This window comes from Microtus ochrogaster, chromosome 8, assembly GCF_000317375.1.
Source record: "Microtus ochrogaster isolate Prairie Vole_2 chromosome 8, MicOch1.0, whole genome shotgun sequence".
In the NCBI taxonomy this organism is placed as follows: domain Eukaryota; kingdom Metazoa; phylum Chordata; class Mammalia; order Rodentia; family Cricetidae; genus Microtus; species Microtus ochrogaster.
The window spans coordinates 36,458,740-36,481,902 of NC_022015.1; the positions used below are offsets into that span (position 1 = coordinate 36,458,740).

The 23,163-nt window shown below is 49.9% G+C and overlaps 1 protein-coding gene across 1 annotated transcript in view; it reads left to right on the forward strand.

Annotated features, from left to right (window-relative positions):
- LOC101993520 (actin-like) overlaps window positions 1-23,163 on the forward strand; it is a 107,194-nt gene that overhangs the window by 10,148 nt on the left and 73,883 nt on the right. The window contains exons 6-7 of the mRNA XM_026781323.1: window positions 889-1,077; window positions 3,241-3,422. Of these exons, the coding sequence (XP_026637124.1) occupies window positions 889-1,077; window positions 3,241-3,422 (371 nt within the window). The remainder of the gene's footprint in view (window positions 1-888; window positions 1,078-3,240; window positions 3,423-23,163) is intronic.

Genomic DNA, 23,163 nt, shown 5'->3' on the forward strand with positions numbered 1-23,163 from the left:
GACTCTGTTTCAGAAGAAGAGGAAGAAGGAGGAGGTGGAGAGGAGAAGTGGACGATTGGAATAAAAGGAAGAGGGAGGAAGGGGAGGGGAAGAAGAGCAAGAGGAAGAGGAGGGAGGAGAAGGAATAAGGAGGAATGAAATCAAGAGGGGAGGCAGAGTTGGAGCAGGAGTTAGAGGAGGAGAACATGGAGGAGCTGGAGGGAGAGGTGGAGGAGCTGGAAGACTTGGAGAAGATGGAGGAGGGTTGGAAGAGGAAGGGGAGCTAGAGGAAGGGAGATGGGGGAGATGGGGGAGTTGAAGGAGGAGATGGAGGAAGAGTTGGAGGAGAAGGTGGAGGGTGGTTCCGGTGGAAACAGCGGCTGGCAGTCTGAAGGCAGAAGACCAGGTGAGGTCTCTGGGTAAGCAGTGCAGGGAAATCCCTTTTAGTCAAAGCTCAAGGACAATGGCAGATAACATGTAAAAGCCTAATCAAAAGGCATATCTGGGCTTCAAACCTGTTGCCAGAAACCTAGGAAGGAAAGGGGCATCCAGGCAAGGGGCCTCACCAGTCATCGCCAGCCCTCCAGATGCCCAGCAGGTGTGTGTGTGGGGTGTCCAGAATGCCCAGGTAATAACTGTGAATAGGATTTTCTAGGCCCCACAAACACCATACATGGTAGGGCTGCATCTTGGGCAATGTTGAAGAGACCCAGCTCTGTGTCTCCTGTGAAGGGAAGTTTACTTCATCATGCTCTACCCTTTTAAAGCCTGGCCCACAGCCTGGCCACAACCCCACTCACAGGGTTGCATGGACAAAGTGGCTATCTAGGAGTGGGTCCACCTTCCTATGCCCACTCTCATGAGTAGTGCTTTCTATGTCCCTGGGTTTTGGTCCTCCTTACCCTGCAGCCGACCGCGAGTACATCCGAGACCTGAAAGAGAAACACTGCTATGTGACACTGGATTATGACATGGAAATATCAAAAAACGCAGTACCCTCCCAACAGAAGAAAGTCCAGTTGCCCGACGGCAGGGAAGTCAGCCTGGAGCAGGAGGCACTCACGTGCTCAGAGGCGCTCTTCAACACCAGCCTCATCGGTGAGTCCAGGATCGGGGGCAGCGGGCCAGTGGATACTCTCACAGAATGCCGAGGGAAGAAAGGCGTGGGGAGGGTGGTGGCGGACACTCGGCTTCAGGAGCAATGCTTCCTGCTCGAAAGTTTCCCTGGTCCTGGCTGCCACTCACTCAGCTGCCTTCTACGTTTCTGTCACTGTGCTGACCCTTTGACTACACCCAGAGGTGTAGCCTAACCGCAGATGAGACAGAGCAGCAGAGAACCACTTTCTTCAGCAGCATGCTACTTACAACTGTGAAACAAAACAGTGAAGGCGGTGGAGGCAGAGGCAGAAGCAACTGAAGTTTGTGAGAGCTTTAAGCATCTAAATGCCAGAGGGTTTTTGTTTATTATTATTATTAGACACAGGGCTTCACTGTGTAGCCCTTGCTGTTCTGAGACTCACACTGTAAACCAGGCTGGCCTGGAACTCACAGAGATCCACCTGTCTCTGCCTCCCGAGTGCTGAGATTAAAAGTGTGCCCCACCACCACCTGGCTCCAGAGGGTTTTTAGTAAGTGTTGGGTTGACTACTGTGTTAGTTGGTTTTCTTGCTGCTATGAAAAATATTCCTGGCAAAAGCAGCTTAAGAAAGGAATTTTGACTCATCCACTTCAAGGTTACCGTCTATCAGGAGCATGAGGCAGCTGGTCGCACTACATCTACAGGCAGGATGTAGAAAGAGGAACACTGATGTGGGATTCCCCTCTGTATGCCATTACCATTGGTTAATCAAGAAGCTGCTTTGGCCTTCGGCAGGGCAGAATAAAGCCAAATGGGAAATCTGAACAGAGATATAGAGGAAAAAGTAGGTGAAATCAAAGAGACGCTATGTAGCTGCCAAAGGAGAAAGACGCTGGAAACTTACCTGTAGGCCACAGCATCATGGTGACACGTGGTTTAATAGAAATGGGTTAATTTAAGATGTAAGAGCTAGCTAGGAATATGCCTAAGCCATTGACCAAACTGTTGTAATTATAGTTTTTGTGTGATTATTTAGGTCAGGTCGTCTGGGAAACCAACGTGCAGTCTCCACTTAGAGAACACTGGTGCTCAGCTCTCTTCCTTCTTTATATCACACAGGACCTCAGCCTATGGGATGGTGCTGCCCACATTCAGAGTGGGTCTTCCACTCAGTTAACCCAATCTAGAAACCCCCTCAGACACACCCAGATGCCTGTCTCCATGGGGGTTCTAGGTCCTTCAGTATTAACTCTCAGAATCACCTTCTCTCTCGTGGTGCACACCTGTCACCTAGCACTGGGATGCAGAAGCAGGAGGATGACCATGAGTTCATAGTCAGCCTGGGCTATACAGTGAGTCACTATTTCAACAAATGGGAAAATGATGGACTATGAAATCTCCAAGGAAAGGAAAATGAGAGTTCGGGGACAACATGGAAAGTCAACATTTCCTAAGATAAAACTTAAGGTCATCTGCCCTTTCCCCACGGGACATACACTGTGGCTGGCAAGGCTTAGCTCTGTTTTCCCCGCCATACAGTGCACACAAGCAGCCTTTCTCTGCTTTTGCTTTTTGAGACAGATTTTTGCTCTGTAGTCCAGGCTAGTCTGGAACTCATTATATAGCCTAGGCTTGTCTGAAACTTGTGGCAACCCTCCTGCCTCGGTTTCTCAAGCTGTGGGATTGTAGGCATGGTGGAGCACACAGTCTGAAAGGCATAGTGCATGCCAGTGTGGGGAAGTCATTAAAGAACTCCACAGAGGCAGGTGGGTCCCAGGGCGGAATGCAGCCTCAGGCTCCTGACGGCAGCAGAGCCCTCTTCCAGGCACACCGGAGCCACTCCATTGTGATAGTTCTCCACACCCATCATTCAAGGCTGGTGTTGGTTGCTTGCTTATGCAACAAGTGACAAGTGAAAGCAGTTACTTGGTGGCACTTTCCAAGGCTGAGTTGGGACACTGCCCTACAGACACCCACAAAACAGGTGATGTCAACCTCATCTGAGGCATGGGATGTCAACTCTTGTCAATGATGATGCTGGCCGGCCAGGCTTGTGACCTGCTTGAAGTCCTCGAGGTGCTCAGTGGCACTTGGAGCCATCCAGAACCTGGGAGGTATCCCTCCCCACAATACTAAAAACAGCAACCTTTGATCCCAAAGCCCTCTTGTGCATTGTCCACCAGGGAGAAGCAACCCGGGCATCCACATGCAGGTCCAGCAGAGCATCACATCCTGTGACCACTCCCACTGGAGGACTCTTTTTGGTCATATCATTCTGTCTGGTGGCACTGGTGCCTTCTCAGGTCTACGACTCCGGCTGCAGAGAGAGATATCAAAGCTGGTCTCTCCAGGCCTCTGTGTGAAGGTATTGGCCCGAACCTCACCAGCAGCCTCAGGGATTGACCCATGCACAGTTCTAGAGTCCCCGGGTTTTGTTCTCTCCATTTGAGGATAGCAAAACCCAGCATTTGCGTCCTTGTGTGTGGGTGCACTGGCAACAAGCTAAGCAAGTACAGCAGAAGGGACAGATGGGGAGGGGCTGCAGTCTGTAGGATTGGGGTGCTGAACACAGGTCATCTCTCAGAAGGTGGCATCAGAGTGGATACTCCAGAGGGGATGGGGGGGCTACAGGAAGCCAGGAAGAACATGTAGGCTCTTTTTGTGTTTTATATGAATTCATGTGTGTATGCATGAGGACACAGAGGCCTTGTCCACTCTATACATGGGTTCTGAAGATCTGAACTCAGGTTCTCATGCCTGAGTCCCTCCTCCCAGTCTTTCTTCTGGAACAGATCTCACTGTGCAGTCCTGGCTGGCCTGGAACTTGCTGTGTAGACTTCCTGTGCTGTTTTAGATCTTCCTGCCTCTGCCACCTGAGTGCGGGGAACACAAGGTGTGCCACCAAAACTTTATCACCTCCCAATTAAAAAGTTGCATTTTCCACTGGGGAGAGATGACTGCCACAAAGTTCTTCCAGGTGTGGACATTGTGGGTCCCAATCAGAGCAGTTAATTTTTTTTCAGTGAATATCTTTTTTAAAGGTTTGTTTTTATTTTATGTGCAGGAGTGTCTGCCTTCATGTATGTATGTACACCATATGTATGAGGCCAGAAAAAGGTGTCAGATCTCTGGAACTGGAGTTAGAGATGGTTTGTAGGTTGCCATGTGGGTGCTGGGAACCGAACCAGGTCCTTTGGAAAAGCAGCAGGTGCTTTTAACCACACAGCCCTTGTTCTAGCCTCCAAGGGAATGTTTTCTAAACAAGAAGTTTTAATTGCACTTACTGTCTTCTTGTGTCTGTGTGTGCATATATCACAGAGTGCTTGTTGAGGTCAGAGGACAACTGGTAGAAGTCATTTTTTTTCTCCTAGTATGTGGGTCCCAGGATTTGAACCAAGGTACAGACTTGGTGAGGTGAGTCTTTATCTACTGCACCACCCACCAGCTCCAAGAAGAGCTTTTTATCCTTATTTATTATGTATGTGTGCACATGCGTGCATATATGTGTGCACACATGCTACAGCACATTTGTAGAGGTCAGAGGACCCTTGAAGGAGTCCATTTTCTACCATGCGGGTCCTGGGGACTGAACTAAAATTGTCAGTCTTAGGGCAGGTGTGTTTACTGAATAGCGTTCTGATCAGTCCAGAGTAGTGTTTTGATGTGGATTTCCTTCTCCTCCCTCTAGGTGGCCACCTCTTCATATGCCAAGTACGGTGCCTGGGTAGGTGCCTCCATCTTGAGCTCTCTCCCTATGTTCAGGGAAATGTGGGTCACAAGTCATGAGTATAGGGAAATTGGCTCTTCTGTCATGTGTAGAAGAAACCTCTGACCAGCGGCTTTCATCTGGACCAACATCATCATGCCCAGGCTGAGCCTTACTGAGCAGACGACAGTTAGAACAAGCTTACAGCAAGGCCCCCTTTCTCCTGGAAGACAATAAAAGCGTGTAACAGGGCTGACTCTGCCTGGTATCCGGGTGACTCCTGTAGAATCCCACTGCAGTGAGAGACCCAAGCCCCAGAAAAACCTCTTATCAGCAGCCTCACACAGGCCCTGAATGGCTGGGCTCCAAGCCTTCACCCAGGTAAAGAAACAACCTGAAAACAGGACCAGAGCCAGGGGAAGAAACATTTTGTCCCCAAACCTAGAGCCAGAGGAAAGCCCCCAGACCCTAAAACTAGGACCAAAAGAACACACTACGTCCTTAGATTCAGGACATACCAAAGATATTTGCCTTGGCCCCAAAGTTAGAGTTAAAAAGGTAGAAAGAACCAGAAAAAGAAACACAGTTTGGTCCCAGAAACAGAGCCATTCCTGCCCTTGACTGGAAACCAGCCAATCCCTGAGCAGGGATTACAGACCAATCAGAGCCTCAGGCAGTTACTGGCAGTTGGGAATTCCCCTCAGGCCTGGAAAGCCCCCTTACTTCAAGCAGGGCAGCCAATCCCAAACCTGGAAGTCTGGAATTCCCCCTCATGCCACTAGGGGTCAGCCAATCACAAGCCCTGAGGCTTGGCATTCCTCCAGCCTCTGCACCTATATAAACCCCCGTTTCCCTCTGCTCTGGGTCTCTCCTGCCTGGTTCCTGCTGTGGTTGTCATTGCTGCTGCTGCTGCTGCTGCTGCCGCCTCCGCCGCCTTCTGATGGATAGAGGGACCAAAATCAACTTGTGAATCAAGGCTCTTTGTTTTTGCATTGGTGTTGGTCTCATGGTGGTAATTCGGGTTTTGGAATTGGGGCATCCTAGGAGCAGATGCTGGTTCTTCCTGTGTTTTGGTCAGGATAACTCAGTGATGCTGTATAACAATCATCCCTAGCTCCCAATGCCACAAAGTGTAGTTTGTCCCTGCTGCCTGTGTCCTGAAGTAGGGGTCATCACCCTCACTTAGGACCTTCTGATAAAGCAGATACCATCTTTAGCTTGTCACTCATTGTGAGTTTTTAGTACATTTCCCGTTGCTCTAACAAAAATAGATACCTGGTACTCTGGGAGTTCGAGGCCAGCCTGGTCTACAAGAGCTAGTTCCGGGATGGACACCAAAAGCTACAGAGAAACCCTGTCTCGAAAAAACAAAAACAAAAATAGATACCTGATAATTTATAAACAGGGGTTTATTTAGCTCACAGGTTCAGGAGTGTGACACCAGCCTCTATGAGGGTCTTGTGCCTCATTAAAACACAGTGCAGAATACTGTGGGTGGAGACAGCAACATGCAAGTTTGCATCTCTTCCTCTTATAAAGCCATTAATGCCATCAAGAGCTCCTATTATGATTTCATTTAACCCCAGTCACCTTGCAAAGCCTCCAGATATTAACATATAGATTTGGGACATCCAAATACTAGTGGCTGAATTTAGGAGTTGTCTGCTGGGTCTCCCTGGCAATCAGAGGATGTGGGGGTGTATATTAATAGACACAAGTCACATGAAGCCCCACCCCAGCCCCAAAAGGACAGGAAGGAGCGGAGTTAGGTGGCACAGGGGCTGGGAGGGACAGTGCACACTGCGCAAGGAGCCCTAGTCCTTCCGGGGATGTGGTCTTCATGGAATTGCTGTGAGGTCCGTTTCATCAGGTCTCCTGCTAGAGGCAGGAACTGCAGCCAAGGTTGACTAGATAAGGCCATAAGGTCAACATAAAGGTCAGCATGAGGTCTGGGAATGAGTGAGTGGGAGCACTGGGGACTGAAAACAGAATACATAAGAAGATACATAAAGGAAGGCAACCCCAGGCTGTAAGACACAAATCATTCTGGTCCAGTTTCAGTATGAGATGTTTAGAGCTCACCACAGACTCACAGATAAGCAGGGGGCACTAGGCCCCTGTCCTTCCTACCTGGCAGCTGTCACCTGCTTGTCTAGGCTCTCAATTCATGCTAGAATTGAAGTCACAAGCAGTCTACTATGTGACTGGGTCCACGGATAAAAAAAGGGAGAATCTTGAGTCCCAGGACTTAAATTAGCTAAGAACTCTGTGTCCTGAACCAACAGGATGGCCACTGTGGCTCCCTGAAGAAAGAACTCAGCCAGTGAGGAATTTAGGGCGCAGAAAAGTGCGATTAGGAATTTAAAACCGTTTTGTGCTAACAGCAGCGCACCAGCTGTTTCTACCTTTTCTCTACGCTGATGCCCAACTCTGCAAGGCTAAAAAAATAAACTGTTCTACGCTGTATCTTGTTTCTTATGTGGGTCGGGGGGAGACTTCTTACCCCTCCCCCTCACCGCCCACCACAGATAAGGGAGCTCTCCCTCCCGCTTACCAACTGCGGCTCTCAGGAAAGCAGACCCTGTCCCTGGGCTCACAGTAGAGCTGACTCTGCTGGCAGAGGAGTGGGTGAGGTTGCCCTGAGGGTGTCAGAGTGGATAGCTGGCCACATCCCTCCTGCCCCTCGTCTGCCATGGGTGGTGAGGGTGAGGGAAAGATGCTCATTCCCCTCGCCCCGCTTGACCCTGCCACCTGTGGTGAGTGAAGGAGCTGACTCTCCCCCTTACCAGCTGCAGCACTCAGGAAAGTGGACCCTGCAGCTCTCTTGGGCAGCACAATAAAGCCATTTCCATTGGTGGAGGTGTGGGTGAGCTAGCACTGAAGTAAATGAGCCTGCAAGAGCTGTCCCCATTGCTCATCTGTCATGTGGTGGCATGGGTGGGGAGAGATGCCCTCCCCCACCCCAGCCCCTGTCCATCAACTCCCTGAGGCAGGTGGGAGAGCTGACCCTGAGGTCATAAGAGCAGGAGAGCTGTCCTGCCCCTCAGCAGCTGCAGCACTGGGGAGAGCAGCCCCTACCCCATGCCTGAGCAGCACACACAGTTGAGCTGGCCCTGAGGTGTAAGTGTGGGAGAGAGCCGACCCTGAGAAACTGAAAGCGGAAGAGCTTGCCCTGCCCCTTGCTCATGATACCAGGGGTGAACTAGCTAGGGCAATGCAGGAGAGCGCACTCTGGTGGTGAGGACAAGGGAAAGTTGGCAGGCTGACCGAGCCGGCAACTACTTAGGTCCAAAACCAGAGTTATGAGTTAGTCCACCTCAACATCCACCCCATCTTTGGTCTTCTTGAGTACAGGAAGGGACCAGTCCTGCAGACCCAAAACTGCAGGACCTCCACGACACAGGGCAACAGCAGCACAACCAAGAGGAGTTCCAGTGAGGGCCCAGCATCGAGAGTGTAGCAGAAACCAGAGGCTTCAGACCAAGGGTTTACCGTGTGACTCATTGTGTCACATGCATACAGCTTCCATGATATTAATTTTTCCTTTTTTCTCTTAAATTTTACTTTATTTTGCAGGGAGAGGTTGCAAGAGCAGAGGGTGGATATGAAGGGGCAGGAAATGAACAGATGGTGATGCATGATGTGAAAGACACAAAGAATAAAGAGAAAGTTAGAAAAAATAAAAAAAAACCAAACAAACTGCTCAACTTTCCCTCTGAGTCCTTGAGTTTCCTACTGTAAAGTTATCCACCATGGGATCTGTGAGCAGGAACCACAAGGTGGTCATTAGGACATAGAAGCATCTCTAAGACAGGGGCCAACAGAGTGGCTGCCCAGAGCATGGCTGAGTCTGCCTGAGGCTCCCATGCTGTATCATGAGGCCATGGGAAGCTTTGCCCCATTGCAGCTCCTGCACAGTGGTGATTCCACTTGAGACTGCAGGGGCTTCTAAGGCAGACTTGTTGGTAGATGCCAGCCAGTCTGACAGCTTAGAGATTTGAAGAGGTGATGGCCACTGGTCTGTCTGTGTTATCAAAGGGACATCTGCCTTCCTGGGTCTTCAGTAAACAAACAAAGCAGCTACCTACTAATAACACCTGCTCATCAGATGCCTGTAACCTTGACAACAGTCAGACATCCCATAACCTAGACAAACACGCAGAGGCCCCTTTAACCTTGATTGTACGTGTTAGGGAACCACTTGTTGCTTGTTCCTTCACAAGCCATTTCTGAAAGCCAAGAGGGGACTACAGCACTACCTTGAGAGTTCACACTCCACAGTGGTTCTGCCTGGCTCTGGGTGGCTGGGTATGGTCCACAGAGTACAAATGTCAATAACTGGGCCCCAAACTTACTCCTTCTGTGGAGCTCAGGACCAACACTGCCAAACCTCAGGTGGGAACTGTCTGACAGAACTGTGACGTCACTTGTTAGGGGAACGCCACTAGCAACACACACCAGTAGACCTTCCTACTGAACCCCGAGTCCCAGAAGCAGGAACCTGTCCTATGTGCTCCCTTGCCACATTCTGGTTCTCCCCATAAATATTTACATCTCTGCAGAGATGGGCTCTGTGCCATTGGGGCTCTCAGACTTGAGGCATCGGATCGCCCATGGACTTGTTAGAAATGCCTTGGCCCGATTCAGTGCTTCTGGGGAGGAACCAAGACCCAAGAATTTAGTTCCCAGAGCCTCTGCACCTTGAGAAACCTAGATTATAAATCCTCATTGCCAGTTTGGGCTGGAACCCCTCAATTCTAGAACTGACCAGTAGATGTCACCCTAACACTAGTTGCCAGGTCCCAATCTGCCCTGAAGGTAAGGCTGATGAAGGTCTCAGAAGCACCTTGGTGGGCATGGCAGGGATCACCTCTCAGCTTGCCAATCCATGCCCCTGGATGGTAAGCCTGCTTTAAAGGAGGGGCGGAGGGAGATAAGGAGGGTAAGGCTCATGTTTGGCATTTAAAGAGGGATGGGGCTAGGAGAGAGCCTGTCCTTGACAAATGTCCAAGGTCAGAGACTCAGGGAGGTGAAGGAAGATATGCTAGAAGCTGAGGACTGGACCTGAGCCCCATCCCATCCCATCCCATTCCACCCCAGGCCCAAGCTTGCACCCTAACACTGTTGTGGGGCCCTTGGTGGTCTAGGCTGCTGAGATAAAATACCCTGATAAAAATCAACATGGAGGGCTGGAGAGATGGCTCAGAGGTTAAGAGCACTGGCTGGTCTTCCAGAGGTCCTGAGTTCAATTCCCAGCAACCACATGGTGGCTCACAACCATCTGTACTGAGATCTGGCGCCCTCCTCTGGCATGCAGGCATACATGAAGGCAGAATGTTGTATACATAATAAATAAATAAATCTTAAAAAAAAATCAACATGGAGAAAGGGTTCGTTTGACTTTCAGTTCCGGGTTACAATTATCACTGAAGGGAAGTCGAGGAGGCTGGCACTAAAAGCAGCTGGTCACATGACATCCACCAAGAGTGGGAACAGAACTGCCATGAGTCTCAGTTACTATCTTCACTCTTACATAGTTAAGGACCCAAATCCAGCGGATAGTGTCCCCTATTTCTGGGCTGGGGCTTCCCATGTCAATTAACACAACAAAAACAGTCTCCCACAGAGAGGTCCACAGTCCAGCCTGATCATGACAACCCCTTACTGAGATCTTTCCAGGTAAAACTGACAAGGTGACAATCAGAACCAATTATCACACTAGGTGTCCTCAGGCAGAGGCAGCTCCATTACACTGGGGTATGCTAGATAGGTTGGGGTTCTCTGCCGAACCTACAGCATTGCCCCTCAGTCAGTGGCATCTGCGGGGGTGGTGCTGGGGTGGTATGCTCCCTTACACTATGTACCTCGCTGCACACCCCCGAAGTGTGAAACATTCTGAACATGCTGGAGCTGGAAATCCCAGCCATCTGCTGAGTTTAGATCTTATCAGGAGCTGTTTGGGACATTAGTGACCATGTGGGAAGGCATGGCTGTGAGAAGGCAGTGACTCTTGCTGTCCGCCTAAGAGTTGCAAGGTGAACTCTTGGGACTTTGAGGACCCAACTCTTCAGCCACCGCTAGCATGGTCATGGCACGGGCTCTGGCTTCTTCTCTCTTCTCTAGGTGCTGCTCAGACATCTATTGGTCTGCTCTTCTAGTATGTAGCTCTTGGGAGATGTGAGCATAAACATATTTGTTTACCCCACATAACAAAGACAAACCAATTCTTTACGTGCACGGGTGTTTTTCTTTATGTTATACACCATGTGTACCTGAGGAGGTCAGAAGAGGGCATTGGATCCCATGGAACTGGAGTAAACATTTGTGACCCATCATTTGACTACTGGGAATTGAACCAGGGTCCTCTGGAAGAGCAGCTACTATTCTTACCTGTTGAGCCATCACTTTACCCCCAATTTTCTCTTTTCTATTCACCAGCCCAAAGGATGGTACTACTCATATTCCACATGGGTCTTCTCACCTCAGTCCTCAGATAACCTAATCTAGAAAATTCTCCAGGGACATGCCCAGAGTTTGTCTTCATGGGTTCTAGATCTTTTCCAGTTGACAAAATTAACTACCACACTCTGTATTTTCAAGAGCCTTCATGCCACTGACAACTTAGAGTGGGCTGGGGCAAGTTGGAGGGTAGGGAACAAGAGAGCAAAAAAGAAAGACAGGCATGACCTACAAGCATAGTATCAGCAGGTGATGCCTGGGCCATCTGGTGCCTTCATCACACTTTTTTGGGACAGGAGAACATTCTAAGAGCACAGTTAGGTTCAGCAACTTCACAACTCTCGCACCCCATGCCTTGGCCTCCCTCTGAAGTCAGCAGAAGACAAGTCAGCAAGGGTCCATGAACTAACTGAATGCTTGGTGAAAGGTCACAGGACAGCTGTGACTCTAGGGACCCTTACTGAGGAGACCTCCCATCTGTCCTTGTCTTTAACCTTGCAGTGGATCCCACCACCTGCCATGCAGTTGTCTGGGTAGCTAGCTGCTTTCCCGGAACTGAGGCAGGATAGAAGTGGAGGAGACATGGGAAGGGAGGAAGCCCTTCAGTCCAGGACCAGCCTGCCTTTCCTGCTGACTGAGAGTCATGACACAAGAACTCAGCTGATCAGGGCAAAACTGCCTGCAGAATAATGTGTGTTTTCCTAAAAACCAACTCAGACAAGTGTGCTCAAAACAGCAGATGCTTGCCTCCAGCCAGAATACTTCTAACCTTTAGTTTGATGCTTGCAATCCCATTTATGAATCCGTAGGAAAAATAAGAAGGCCAGTGCATATGTTTTTACTTAATATTAAAATTTTACTTAAATATTAAGCTTGTCTTAATCTTTAAACCTTGTAAATTGCATCCTTAGAGGAATAAGACACAGAAAAACATGGGAACACATAGAATAGGCTTTGTAACCACACTAAACAGGGTTCTTTCAAGAAGCCTGCACATATGTGGGTGTGTGCACTATATTTTTCTGCATATGAGTATTTGCCTGGATGCTTATCTATCTATGCCCCATGTGCATGCAGTGCCCACTGAGACCAGAAAAGAATGTGAGGATCCCCTGGAACTGGGGTTACAGATGCTGTGAGCCACCATGCTGGGAACTGAACCTGGCTCCCCTGGAAGAGAAGCTGGTGTTCTTAACCGCTGAACCCTCTCCCCAGCCCTTTATCTTGAAAAGTTTTTTGTGTGTGCATGCAAGTGTGTGCATACAAGTGTGTATATGCACATGCAGATAAATGTGCATGTTTGTAGGCTAGAGGTTGGTGTCAGGTGCCTTCCTCAGCCACTCTCTTATTTCCTAAGACAGGGTCTCTCACTGACCCAATGGTCATAGACGGCTGTCCAGACTAGGACATAAAAGTCTTAGGGGTCTTCCTGTCTCTGCCTCCGATGGCGGTTTGTATAGGAATGGCTCCCATTGATGTTTGGCCCATCGGGAGTGGCTCCATTAGGAGGTGTGGCCTTGGTGGAGTAGGTGTGTCACTGTGGAGGTGGGCTTTGAGATCTCAAACATGCTCAAGCTACATCCAGTGCAGCACACAGTCTCCTTCTACTGACTGTGGAGCAAGATGTAGAACTCTCAGCTATCTCTCCAGAACCATGTTTGCCTCTGCCTGCATGTTTCCTGACATCATGACAGTGGGCTAAACCTCTGAACTGGAAGTCAGCCCCAATGAAATGCTTTCCTTTGTAAAAGCTGCTGTGCTCATAGTGTGTCTTCACAGCAGTAGGCCCAAACTAAGACACCCCCTAGAGCAGATTATAGACACACACACTCATGAAGATGGACACACACACACACACACACACACACACACACACACACACACGAAGAATTTAAAAAGTACAGGTGACACTAGTTGAGAGGCAATGGCTTCAGGCTGAATGGACATCAGCCTTGCTGACTCCTGGGGCCTCTCTGTACAAGTGAGGATGATAGGCTTGACTTCTAAGCCTGTGTCCTGCTGTCAATGATGTCCCTGTGACATTTAGCCACCAACAACTAGGCCTAGATGTTAGCTCTTGTGTTTGGTTTGGGAAAGGATGGACGGAGATGGGTTAGTAGCACTTTCACAGTGCAGGTGTGGGTTTCTGTGAAAGAACTTTGCTCCACCACAGTAGGGGGAGCAGCCTAGAGCCCCTTCCCTTAAACAAGAATATCTGAGTGCGGATCTGAGGGTGGAGACTGTGGTAGATAAGCATAGTTGTCAGCCTGACACACTGAGAAGAGGGGACTTCAGTTGAGGAATTACCTTCATCAGGTTGGCTTGTGGCTATGTTTGTGGTGTAAACAGAGGCTGCTCATTTGTTCCTGGCTGCCCAGACCCAAATAATCACACATAAACTATATTAATTATGACATTGTTTGACCTATTAGCTCAGGCTTCTTATTAAGTAACTCTTACATCTTAAATTAACCCTTTTTATTTTAATCTGTGTATCACCATGAGGTTTTGGCCTACTGGTAAGGTTCCAGGGTATCAGTCTCCTTCAGCAGCTACATGACATCTCTTTGATTTCACCTTCTCTCTCTCTCTCTCTCTCTCTCTCTCTCTCTCTGAATTTCCCTCCTGGTTTTATTCTGCCCTGCCATAGGCTAAAGAAGCTTTATTAACTAGTGGTAATAAAACATATTTACAGCATACTGAGGGGAATCCCACATCATCATGGAGCTTTTTTCTTTTTAAAATTGTTGATTAATATAGAAGAGCCCGACCTACTGTGGATGGTGTCATGTCTGGCCAGCTGGGTCTGGACTAATGTGAAAGTTAGTTCAATGTGAGCCTTGAATCAAACCAGTAAGCAGCATTCCTCCATGGCCTCTGCTTCAGTTCCTACCTCCGGACTCCTGCCTTGGTCTCCTTCTACCATGTACCGTAACCCATAAGCCAAATAGAGCCTTTCTTCTCAAAGTCGCTTTTGGTCATGGTGTTTAATAACAACAACAGAAGCCAAACTAGGACAAGGACCCATTGGGGACTCAGCTGATCACAGTCTCAAGACAAACAGACACAGACCCCTGAGGTCCCATGTAACAGCTTCTTCTATGCTCTCCACCCTGAGCATCCCCTCTGCAGAAGGCTTATAGGTAAGAGTCCAGGCACTTTACCCAGGATTCCCAGGGTAGATTGCTCTACTGGAGCCAGGCCATGATGGCTCATCCTTTCGCCTCCATCTTTTGGCCTCACTAGTGAGTGGGGGATGGTGAGACTACCCCACTGAGAGTGAGGGCCACACCAGAACAGTGCTGTGGCTTGTTACCAGCTGCTACTGCTGTTAGAGTAGTCACAGGCATAGAGACTTGATGACACGGCTGCTTGCTCCCCGCAACTGTGACTCAGCTCATCCTGAAGCACATGGGTTAGAATCCATTCCCTGAACCCCCTGCCCACTCTTACTTGAATCAGAACTCAATAGGACTCGGCCCAAGGGTCGGCAATGCTGGAGCTAGGGACTAAGCCTTTCAGATCTCCAGACCACACCCCTCCGTGAGTCTGGACCCAGGGTCACTCAGGCTGTGGAGGAGGCAGACAGAGCGCCTCCTGCCATGGCCATCTGCAGCCACGCACCTCTGCACAGCTAAGTGCCTGTGGGAGCCAGGAGAGGGATGAGTGGTGGGTCACCATCTGTCCCTCTCTGTCCATGGGGAAGCTTCAGAGCTGCCAGATAGACCAGAATGTCCAGCTGTTTCCCTCTCAGGGGGCAGTGCAGCCTGAGTCTGTAAAGCTGGCTTCCACAGCTGTGAGGGGGCCTCCAGGGGACCTGCAGGCCTCTGACTGTTCTTTGCTTTAGAAGACAAACAAGCTGATTATGGAGAAAGGGAATACACATCCATCTCTCTCCAGCCTGCCTCCATTAGCAGAGCCACGCTTCTGAGTGCTGCAGACCGAATGATGGCTGAAGAGGGACCGGGGCAGGGTACCACTGCCCCTGTGGCCCTAAGAAAACACACAGCTTACCGCATGGAAGGGGCTTAGCTCAGGCCCAGGAGGCTCCTCCTTCAGGCAGTAGGGCAAGCCAATTGGTAGCATCAACGGGGACGGGTGGCTGCCAATTCAAACCCCTCCAGAAGCCTGGTTAGTACAAAGGCAGGGCAGGGGTCTTAGGGATCCCTGATTGCATCCAGATGACAAACGCTCAGGAGATGTGCTAGAACATGCCCAGGAGTCCTGGGGCTGTGCCAGGCTGGGCAGGGACCTCTCTACTCTTTCCCATCTGTCATCCCATGCCCCACGCCACTTTAGCCACCCAGTAAGTCCTTGGATCCACGGCGCCCCCTGGTGGCCCCTTTCTGGGCTGTAGAAAGGCCTTTCTACCCTGTCCCAGGTCTCTCAGGCATCTAGCCAACTCTTGACTCCTGTGTTGTTCTGCATTGTTCCAACTACTGATCCTGGGAAGTAGTTTCCAGGAAGCCACTTGGCTGGAAGCTTTTTCTCTTTTCTTCTGTGGACAGAGGGATGTGAGCACCCCATGTCAGGAAGGAAGTCTCAGGTGTGTACGAGTGCAGGGTGCAGGCTGAGCCGGCTTCCTAGCAACTGCTCCCTCAGGGGTGACCTTGCCCCTGCCCAGGGGTTAGTGGGCAGTGTCTTCAGACAATCTTGTCATGGCTAGGGGAGGGAGGGAGTGGGTTTGGCATCTTGTGGGGTAAGATCACTAGGGTCACAGCCAACCCTATACACTTCAGAGCTCCACTATAGGAAGGTCTGTCCCCACAGGATGGGTTACAGGGCAGACTAGTTCCTGAGGGTGGGAAGGTGTGGCCTCTGCCAGCCTCATTCCCTGGCCAGGAACTGGGGAACAGGATGAGAAGCCTGAGTGTAGGGAAAACAGACTTCTTAGGGCAGGGTGTGGAAGGGACTTGAATGCACCCCAAATCCACGTGGGGCAAGGACCTGCCTTCCCCCCACTCACCTGTTATCTTCAGTGAGGGAACCTCGTGAATGCTGGGGTGGCAATGGACTCAGCTGAGAAAAAATTCTCCTAGATATCCTTGCTGCAAGATGCAAACGCCATGTAATTATTACTTACGAAGTCAAAACTTCTCTTATGCAAAGCAGCAACCAGCGTTCCTGATAGCCCGTTTTGTGACAGGCACTGTTCTGAGAACTCGTGTATCATCTTTTAAAATCTATGTCAATATTTTTGTAATATATTATGCAATTTCCTTATCTCTCCCAAGGCCCAGAGACGTCAAGCAACTCACCTGCGATCACACAGATGTAGGGTCTAGGTTTTCACCATGGCCACTCAGAAGCTGGGAGGTCTTCCTACTTTCATCTTGTGAACCCCATTCTCTTTTGATTTTGTTGCTGGTTTTAGTTTTTTTGAGTCAGGGTCTTGTGTAGCACAAACTGGTTTGACTTTGCTGTGTAGTAGAGGCTGGCCCTGAAATCATAGCGTTCTGCTTGCCTTTGCCATGGAGTGGTGGATTCAAACTGTGTGCCCCATGCTCATGTCAGGACTTTTGGAGAACATAGATGAAAATAGCTGCTTCTGAAGACGCTGTTTCCTTCTGTCTTTTACCCTCCAATGTCTGAGTCCTTACCTCAGTATTCTTAGTGCACAGCACCCTACGTGCCCACAGCAAGGCACCACCAGCTTGTTGCCCACCAGCTCAGCCCTCAGAGCTGAGCATCTGGTGTTTTTGCCTCCGAAACTCCGGCCAACCTCACCTCAGCACTGATTCCCACCAGCCTGCCTCCAACAAGGAAAGCTGGCTGCAGACATCCCCACAGGAAGAGACTGGAGAGGTGCAGGCGGCTGTGCAAGTCTGGTTCCAGAGAGCAGGATGTCAGAGTGCCTCTTGCTGATTGCCATCACTCCTGAACCTGATAACAAAGGGGTATCTGTCTCTGCCACCACAGAATCCTTTTCTGGGAAAGGCCAGTGGCAGTCCAGTCGCACCAGCATCTCCCTTGGATATATGGGCCCCTGGGGCTGGTGGAAGCCGGTCTATTTTCCACAGAAAACCTAGGAGCGGGATTATTGTCTGGGCCAGAATGTGGGAGAGGCCCTTGAAGTCAGCTGGGGAGCAGTGAGGATCTGGTTCCAGGACTTAGGACTCAAGTTATGTGACAGAGTGTCTGCAGCAGTGTGTTTGCATGGGCCAGCGCCTTTGTCCAGAAGGAAGGGCAGGCACTGCTGCTGAGCCTGTGGTAGAGGCCAGGCTATCTGGGAGGGGGTCTGCAATGGAGCACAACTCTTCAAGAGCCTCTTAGAACTCAGAAGAGCTGAGGGCAAGCATAAGTGGTGGATGAGTGACAGGCATAGGGTTCAGTAGAGTTAGAATTGAGAGCCAACAGATTGGATGGATTGGTAGATAGACAGACAGATGAGTGGCAGGTGGATGGATGGATGGATGGATGGGCGTTAGTCAGATGAGTGGATGGACGGATGAGTAGACCTAATTGATGCATGAATGAATGAGTGGATGGAGGGATGACTGCACAATAGGTGGAGAGATAAATAGATGCTGTCCTAGTTTGCTTTCCAATGCTGTTATAAAGACCATGACCAAAAACAAGTTGGGGAGGAAAGGGTTTATTTAGCTTACACATCCACATCACAGTCTGTCATTGAGGAAAGTCAGAGCAGGAACTCAAGACAGGAACCTGGAGGCAGAAACTGAAGCAGAGACCATGGAGGAGTGTTGCTTACTGGCTTGCTCCTCAAGGCTTGCTCAGTCTGCTTTCTTATAAACCCCAGCTATCCATTCACATTCTCTGGACGTTTTATAGGGTTTGCAGTGACAGCCTCTTCCCTTGGGTAAGTTATGAGAGCTGCAAAGATGGCGATTCTGGTGGAGGTGACATCAGTGGTGTCAATTCCTATTTGCCAGCTGTGTCACCATAGTGAGACAACAGGCAAAACATGCTGTGCCCACTGGTCCATCCCATACCACCATACCCCAAAGGGTCACAGTCATTATTACTACAGGCAGAAATGGGGGAGCAGGCTCCCCGAGGGGAATTTGTACCTGCAGGTCCTAAGTCTTCCCCCTTGTCCACTGATCGCAAGTTCCCATGACATCCTGAGGATAATATAGGATTTTCAGCTCCAGGGAAGGTCCCCTGAAAAACAGTGCTGTCTGTTCACTATTGGGCTGGCTGCCTCTCCCATATGGTCAGGGTGCAAGCCTCTGGGTTTGGCATGGGGATTTCCCTTCCAACAGATCAAGGACTGTGGGTTGTGGTTCCAGCTCTGTCTTTCAGCTCCTATCCAGGACTCTGAGAGAGGGCTCCCTCTACTCTACGGCTGAGGGCTGAGGACCAACTTGGAGATAAATGTTGCCAACCAAATGTGCTGTGGCACCTCAGAGCAGACAGCCCTGTGGACTGGAGGAGAGCAGTCGCATCCCAGGTGAGGGCATGGAGAGACTGCAGGGCAACTGGGCTCTGAAGGAGAGTGGGGCAGGATGAGCCCCGGAACCAATTGTATGTTCCCAGCACTCCTAGGGAATGTGGTTCTGACCCACAAGAATAGAATGTGATTCTATGTGAGGTTGAATTTTGGGTGCCTGAAGGAAGCCTTCTTGGTGAGCCCAACTGCCAGCCATTTCTGGAGTCTCACACTGAAAGCTGCCTGCAGCCCCAGTGTTCTCCTGGTATCCAGGGGTCACTGTCTGCCTGGCCCACCACACAGGCCCCTGGAGGAGCCTGGGCCTGAGATAATTGCCATAAACCTCACTGGAGACCAGACCCAAAGGGATGTTCTGACCCAGAAAGGCAGGGATCTAGAGGAGGTACAGGAGACAGATGGTGGTCATGGTGACCCTGGGAACCTCCAGTTATCTGCTCCTAGACCCTGCCCTCTTGGGTGGGTATCTCTGGACAGCCCAGTCCCGACCTGCCCTCTTGGGTGGGTATCTCTGGACAGCCCAGTCCCGATCCTGGGCTACCTCCTGCCTCTCCTCATCACCCAGATTCAAAGGAGATGGCTGCTGGAAGGCCTTGCAGTTCCTGAGGGTGTCCTTCTTTTGATTCCTAGATACTGTGGATCCTAGCGAGAACCCTCTGTCCCAGTTCAGGGGGGTGCCTCTGAGAGGGAAGTAGATGCCTGACCTCAAGCACCCAGGCCCAGTTTCTGCCATGATGCCTCAGCCTGGAGGCTGCCCCTACCCTCACCACTCTGCAAGAGCTGCAGATTGCAAGTCTGAAAGATTCCCAGGTGGCCATGCTGCCCTTCTCCGTGGGGCCAGGAGAGGATGAGGTACCAACAAGCACCAAGATTAATTGGTGAATTCAGCTTGTTCCAGAATTGGAGAGGAAGTGGGTCACTCTGGGAGGCCCTGGTCCAGAGCAGGTACATAACTCTTCTGAGTCTGCATATGTCACCAGTCAATGGGGAGAAGCTTCCAGAAGGCACTGGGAAACAAATCTGAGTGAGAGTCAGTGGCGGAAGACAAAAGGTCAGGCACCAGGAGAGATGGCACCCAAGGCAAAGTTAAGGCATTTTTGCTTGTTTGTTATGTTCCTGGGGATGCTTGCCCTGAGTAACCTAATTTAAGTTAATTTAAGGATGCATAGCAAGACAGACCCCATAGATAATGTGTGGATAGCTGGATGGACATGCAGATGATGTGTGGATAGAAAATGACAGGCAGATGAAAGATAAATGATAGTTAATGTACATAAGAGACAGACTTAGTCCCCCAGTAGGGAGTTCTGTGAAGCCACATTACAAAGATGCATACACCAAATGCTGTTCTTCTGGTTGGATGTGACTCTAGCCACCTTGAGTCTCAGTAGCTCCACACTAGACCGTCATGAGATTGGTAATGTTTGGTAACCTTCATGGATGTGGGTGCAAGGTGCTCACAAGTATCCGGAGCGCTATGACAGCCTCACAAGGTCCCTTCCACCTTGAGATTACTTGAGTTAAGTCACTAATGGGTGCAGGTAGTACTTCTTGGTGATATAGATACCCATAAGCCACCCACTGGGACTCCCTGTTGATGTAGCTGCTTTGATTTGTCATTGCTCCTGAGTTTAACCCCAGTAAAACTCATTGACTCATGTATCTAGACTTAGATGGGACCCTTTCCTTAGTCTGTTGGTGCCCTTTCTACCTGGAGTGGCTCTAAAAATGGCACATGAACAAAGGGAAGGCAAGAATGTGTGGCTCTCTTCTGCAGCCCAGCACCAGGCTTCAGGCTAGGTTGATCTAGGTACTCTGTTCCACCTTAGGGAGTTGTCTAGCCGCCCTCGTGACTTTGGTTCTCTCTTTGTCTCATCCATTCTCAGCGGGCTCACTCTGGGGCACGGCAAGCTTCTCCCTATTCACTCAGGGACTCTGACCACTCAGATCATGTCCAGCCGGGTGAAAGTTGACCTCTCACTCCTCTTCTCGGGGAAGCCAATTAATTATCCCTGTCTGACTCTGGCTGGGTCTTCTCCCAGCTGAACTGTCTGTGTTACAGGAACATGATGGTCTCACTGTTGATGGGAGGGAGAGCTCTTGATGGCCCTCAGGGTACAGGAAAGAGAAATGATCCCATGGACTCTGTGGACAGAGGATGAGTGTCGGTGGTTGATTAATCAAGACAGGAGCCAATTGGAATCCAGCGGATGCTTGGAGTAGTAACAAGGGTCAACCTGCTGCCCATGGCTGTTTGTGTTTCCTTGGGGCCCTGCTACGATTACTTGGGTCCTATATCAGGAGTCTCCAGAGGAATGGAGCAGGTACAACGAATATATGCTATAAAGGGCACTCCCTAAGCTGGCTCACACAACAGGGGCTCCTGCAAGCTGAAGAAGCTGAGAACCTGGTGCCCGCTCAGTCATGAGGCTGGACACCTCTGCAACCCCAGTCTGGTGCTGAAGGCCTGGAGGATTCCTGGACGGCTGGTGGCCTTTAATCCATGATGGAACCTGAAGCCAAAGAGGACATAGCACCAGCAGCATGTCAAAGACACTCAGTGCCGAGGTACAAGGCCAGCAAGTGAGACCTGATTTCTCTGGGACCTCTAAGTTTTCTGGAACACAGCAGGAAGCTGATGCCTACTCTGGGGAAGGAGTTTCTTCCCTCAGTTAGTCCTTCCAAGGCCTACCCTCCCAGACTCACCCAAAGATGTGTCTTTAGTCCATTCCAGATCCTGACCAATCAAAAGTTAAGATTAACCCCAGCATGGGTCTTGTTTTTAGTACAAACTCATGAAATCATCTTCACAGGAGATGACAGAAGTCTCTTCTTGGGTACATATTTTATGATTATTTTATTGTAGTCTGTTGCTTGCCTTATTTTCCTTAATAATTAAAAATTGTTTTATTTTATGTACATGGGTGTTTGCCTACATGTATGTTTAGGTACCACATGTGTGCAGTGCCCACATGGGCCAGAAGAGGGCATCAGACCTCCTGGAACTAGAATTATAGGTGGTTTTGAGCTACCCTGTGAGTTCTGGGGACTGGACTCAGGTCTTCTGGAAGAGTAACCAGTGCTCTCTTGCTAAACCATTTCTCCTGCCCCTTTGCTTATTTTCTTTCTTTTTTGGGGGTGGGTGGGTTTCAAGACAAAGTTTCTCTGTGCAGTTTTTGGAGTCTGTCCCGGAACTCACTCTGTAGACCAGGCTGACCTTGAACTCACAGAAATCTGCCTGCTTCTGACTTCCAAGTGCTGGGATTAAAGGCCTGTGCCACCACCACCCGGCTGCTTATTTTCTTAATGATGACTTTTCAGTAGTTAATGTTTTTAATTTTAATAAACTCAAATTTAGCTATGTTTGTTTTTTTGTATGTCCCATCTAAGAAACATTCTGTCTCTCTTGGCTTTGAGAAGATTGACAGGTCAAGCTTGCACTTTTAAGTCGACACTCTGTGTTAATTTGGGGGTACAGTGTCTTGTGTGGTGAGGTGGATTCTAGTTCTCCCATGTGGACATCTGAGAGACGCTAGCACACCCTGTGATCTTCAGCCCATTGCCTGGAAGCAGGTAACCCTGAGCCTCTGATCTCCATCTTCCCTCCACACCGCCATGCTGAGCTGACTTGGCCCTTCTAAAACTTGGGGAGAAGTTTAAACTTCCACTGTGAGGCATTGAGAGGTAGGACTAGGAGGGTGGTTTAGGAGGTGACCAGGGCTACATCCTCATGGAGGGTTGTCTTAGAGTAACCAAGGAAAGGGAGACTCAATGAAAGAATTGTCTTGATCCCTTCAGTGCCCACTCCTTGGCTCTGTCTGGTGTCATATGTTAGCACCCCAGACTCCAGGTTGCATGGTTTGCTTTGAAACCTCTACAGTGGTGTCTTAGCTGCCTTGCAAGCCTGGCTTGGACTGGATCTCCCTGGAAACACCCTGCTCATCCCACTTCTTCTGGGTAACCACTCAGCATACCCTGACTGCTGTGAGCAGAACTGCTGGTCCCCAGGCCCTGGTCACATGGAGTGGGGTGTCAGGACACAGTGTCCACCTATGATGGCCTGTTGTGGGATCCAGGTGCCCAGGCATGTGGTAGGCAGTGGCTGGATTGATCACTCCATTGCTCAAGCTCCCTCCTTTCCTCCCTCCCTCCCTCCCTCCCTCCCTCCCTTCCTTCCTTCCTTTCTTTCTTCCTGAAAAAGATTCACTTTTATTTTCTGTGTACAAGTATTTTATCTGCTTGGATGTGTGTGTACCATGTGCATGCCCAGTGTCCATGGATCCCTGAAGGGGGCATCAGGTCTCTGGAACTGGAGTCCCTAATGGCTGCGAGCCACTGAGTGGGTACTGGGAACTAAGCCTGGGTCCTCTGCAAGTGCAGCCAGTGGTTGTGATCACAAAGCCATCTCTTTAGTCCCTATTCAAAGATTTTTCATAAAAGCTGACTCAGTGCCATTCTTCTAAGTCCCTGCTTGTGTTCTCTACCCAAGTCTGGCCCTGTGGACCCAGTGATTGCTGATTGTCTTAATCC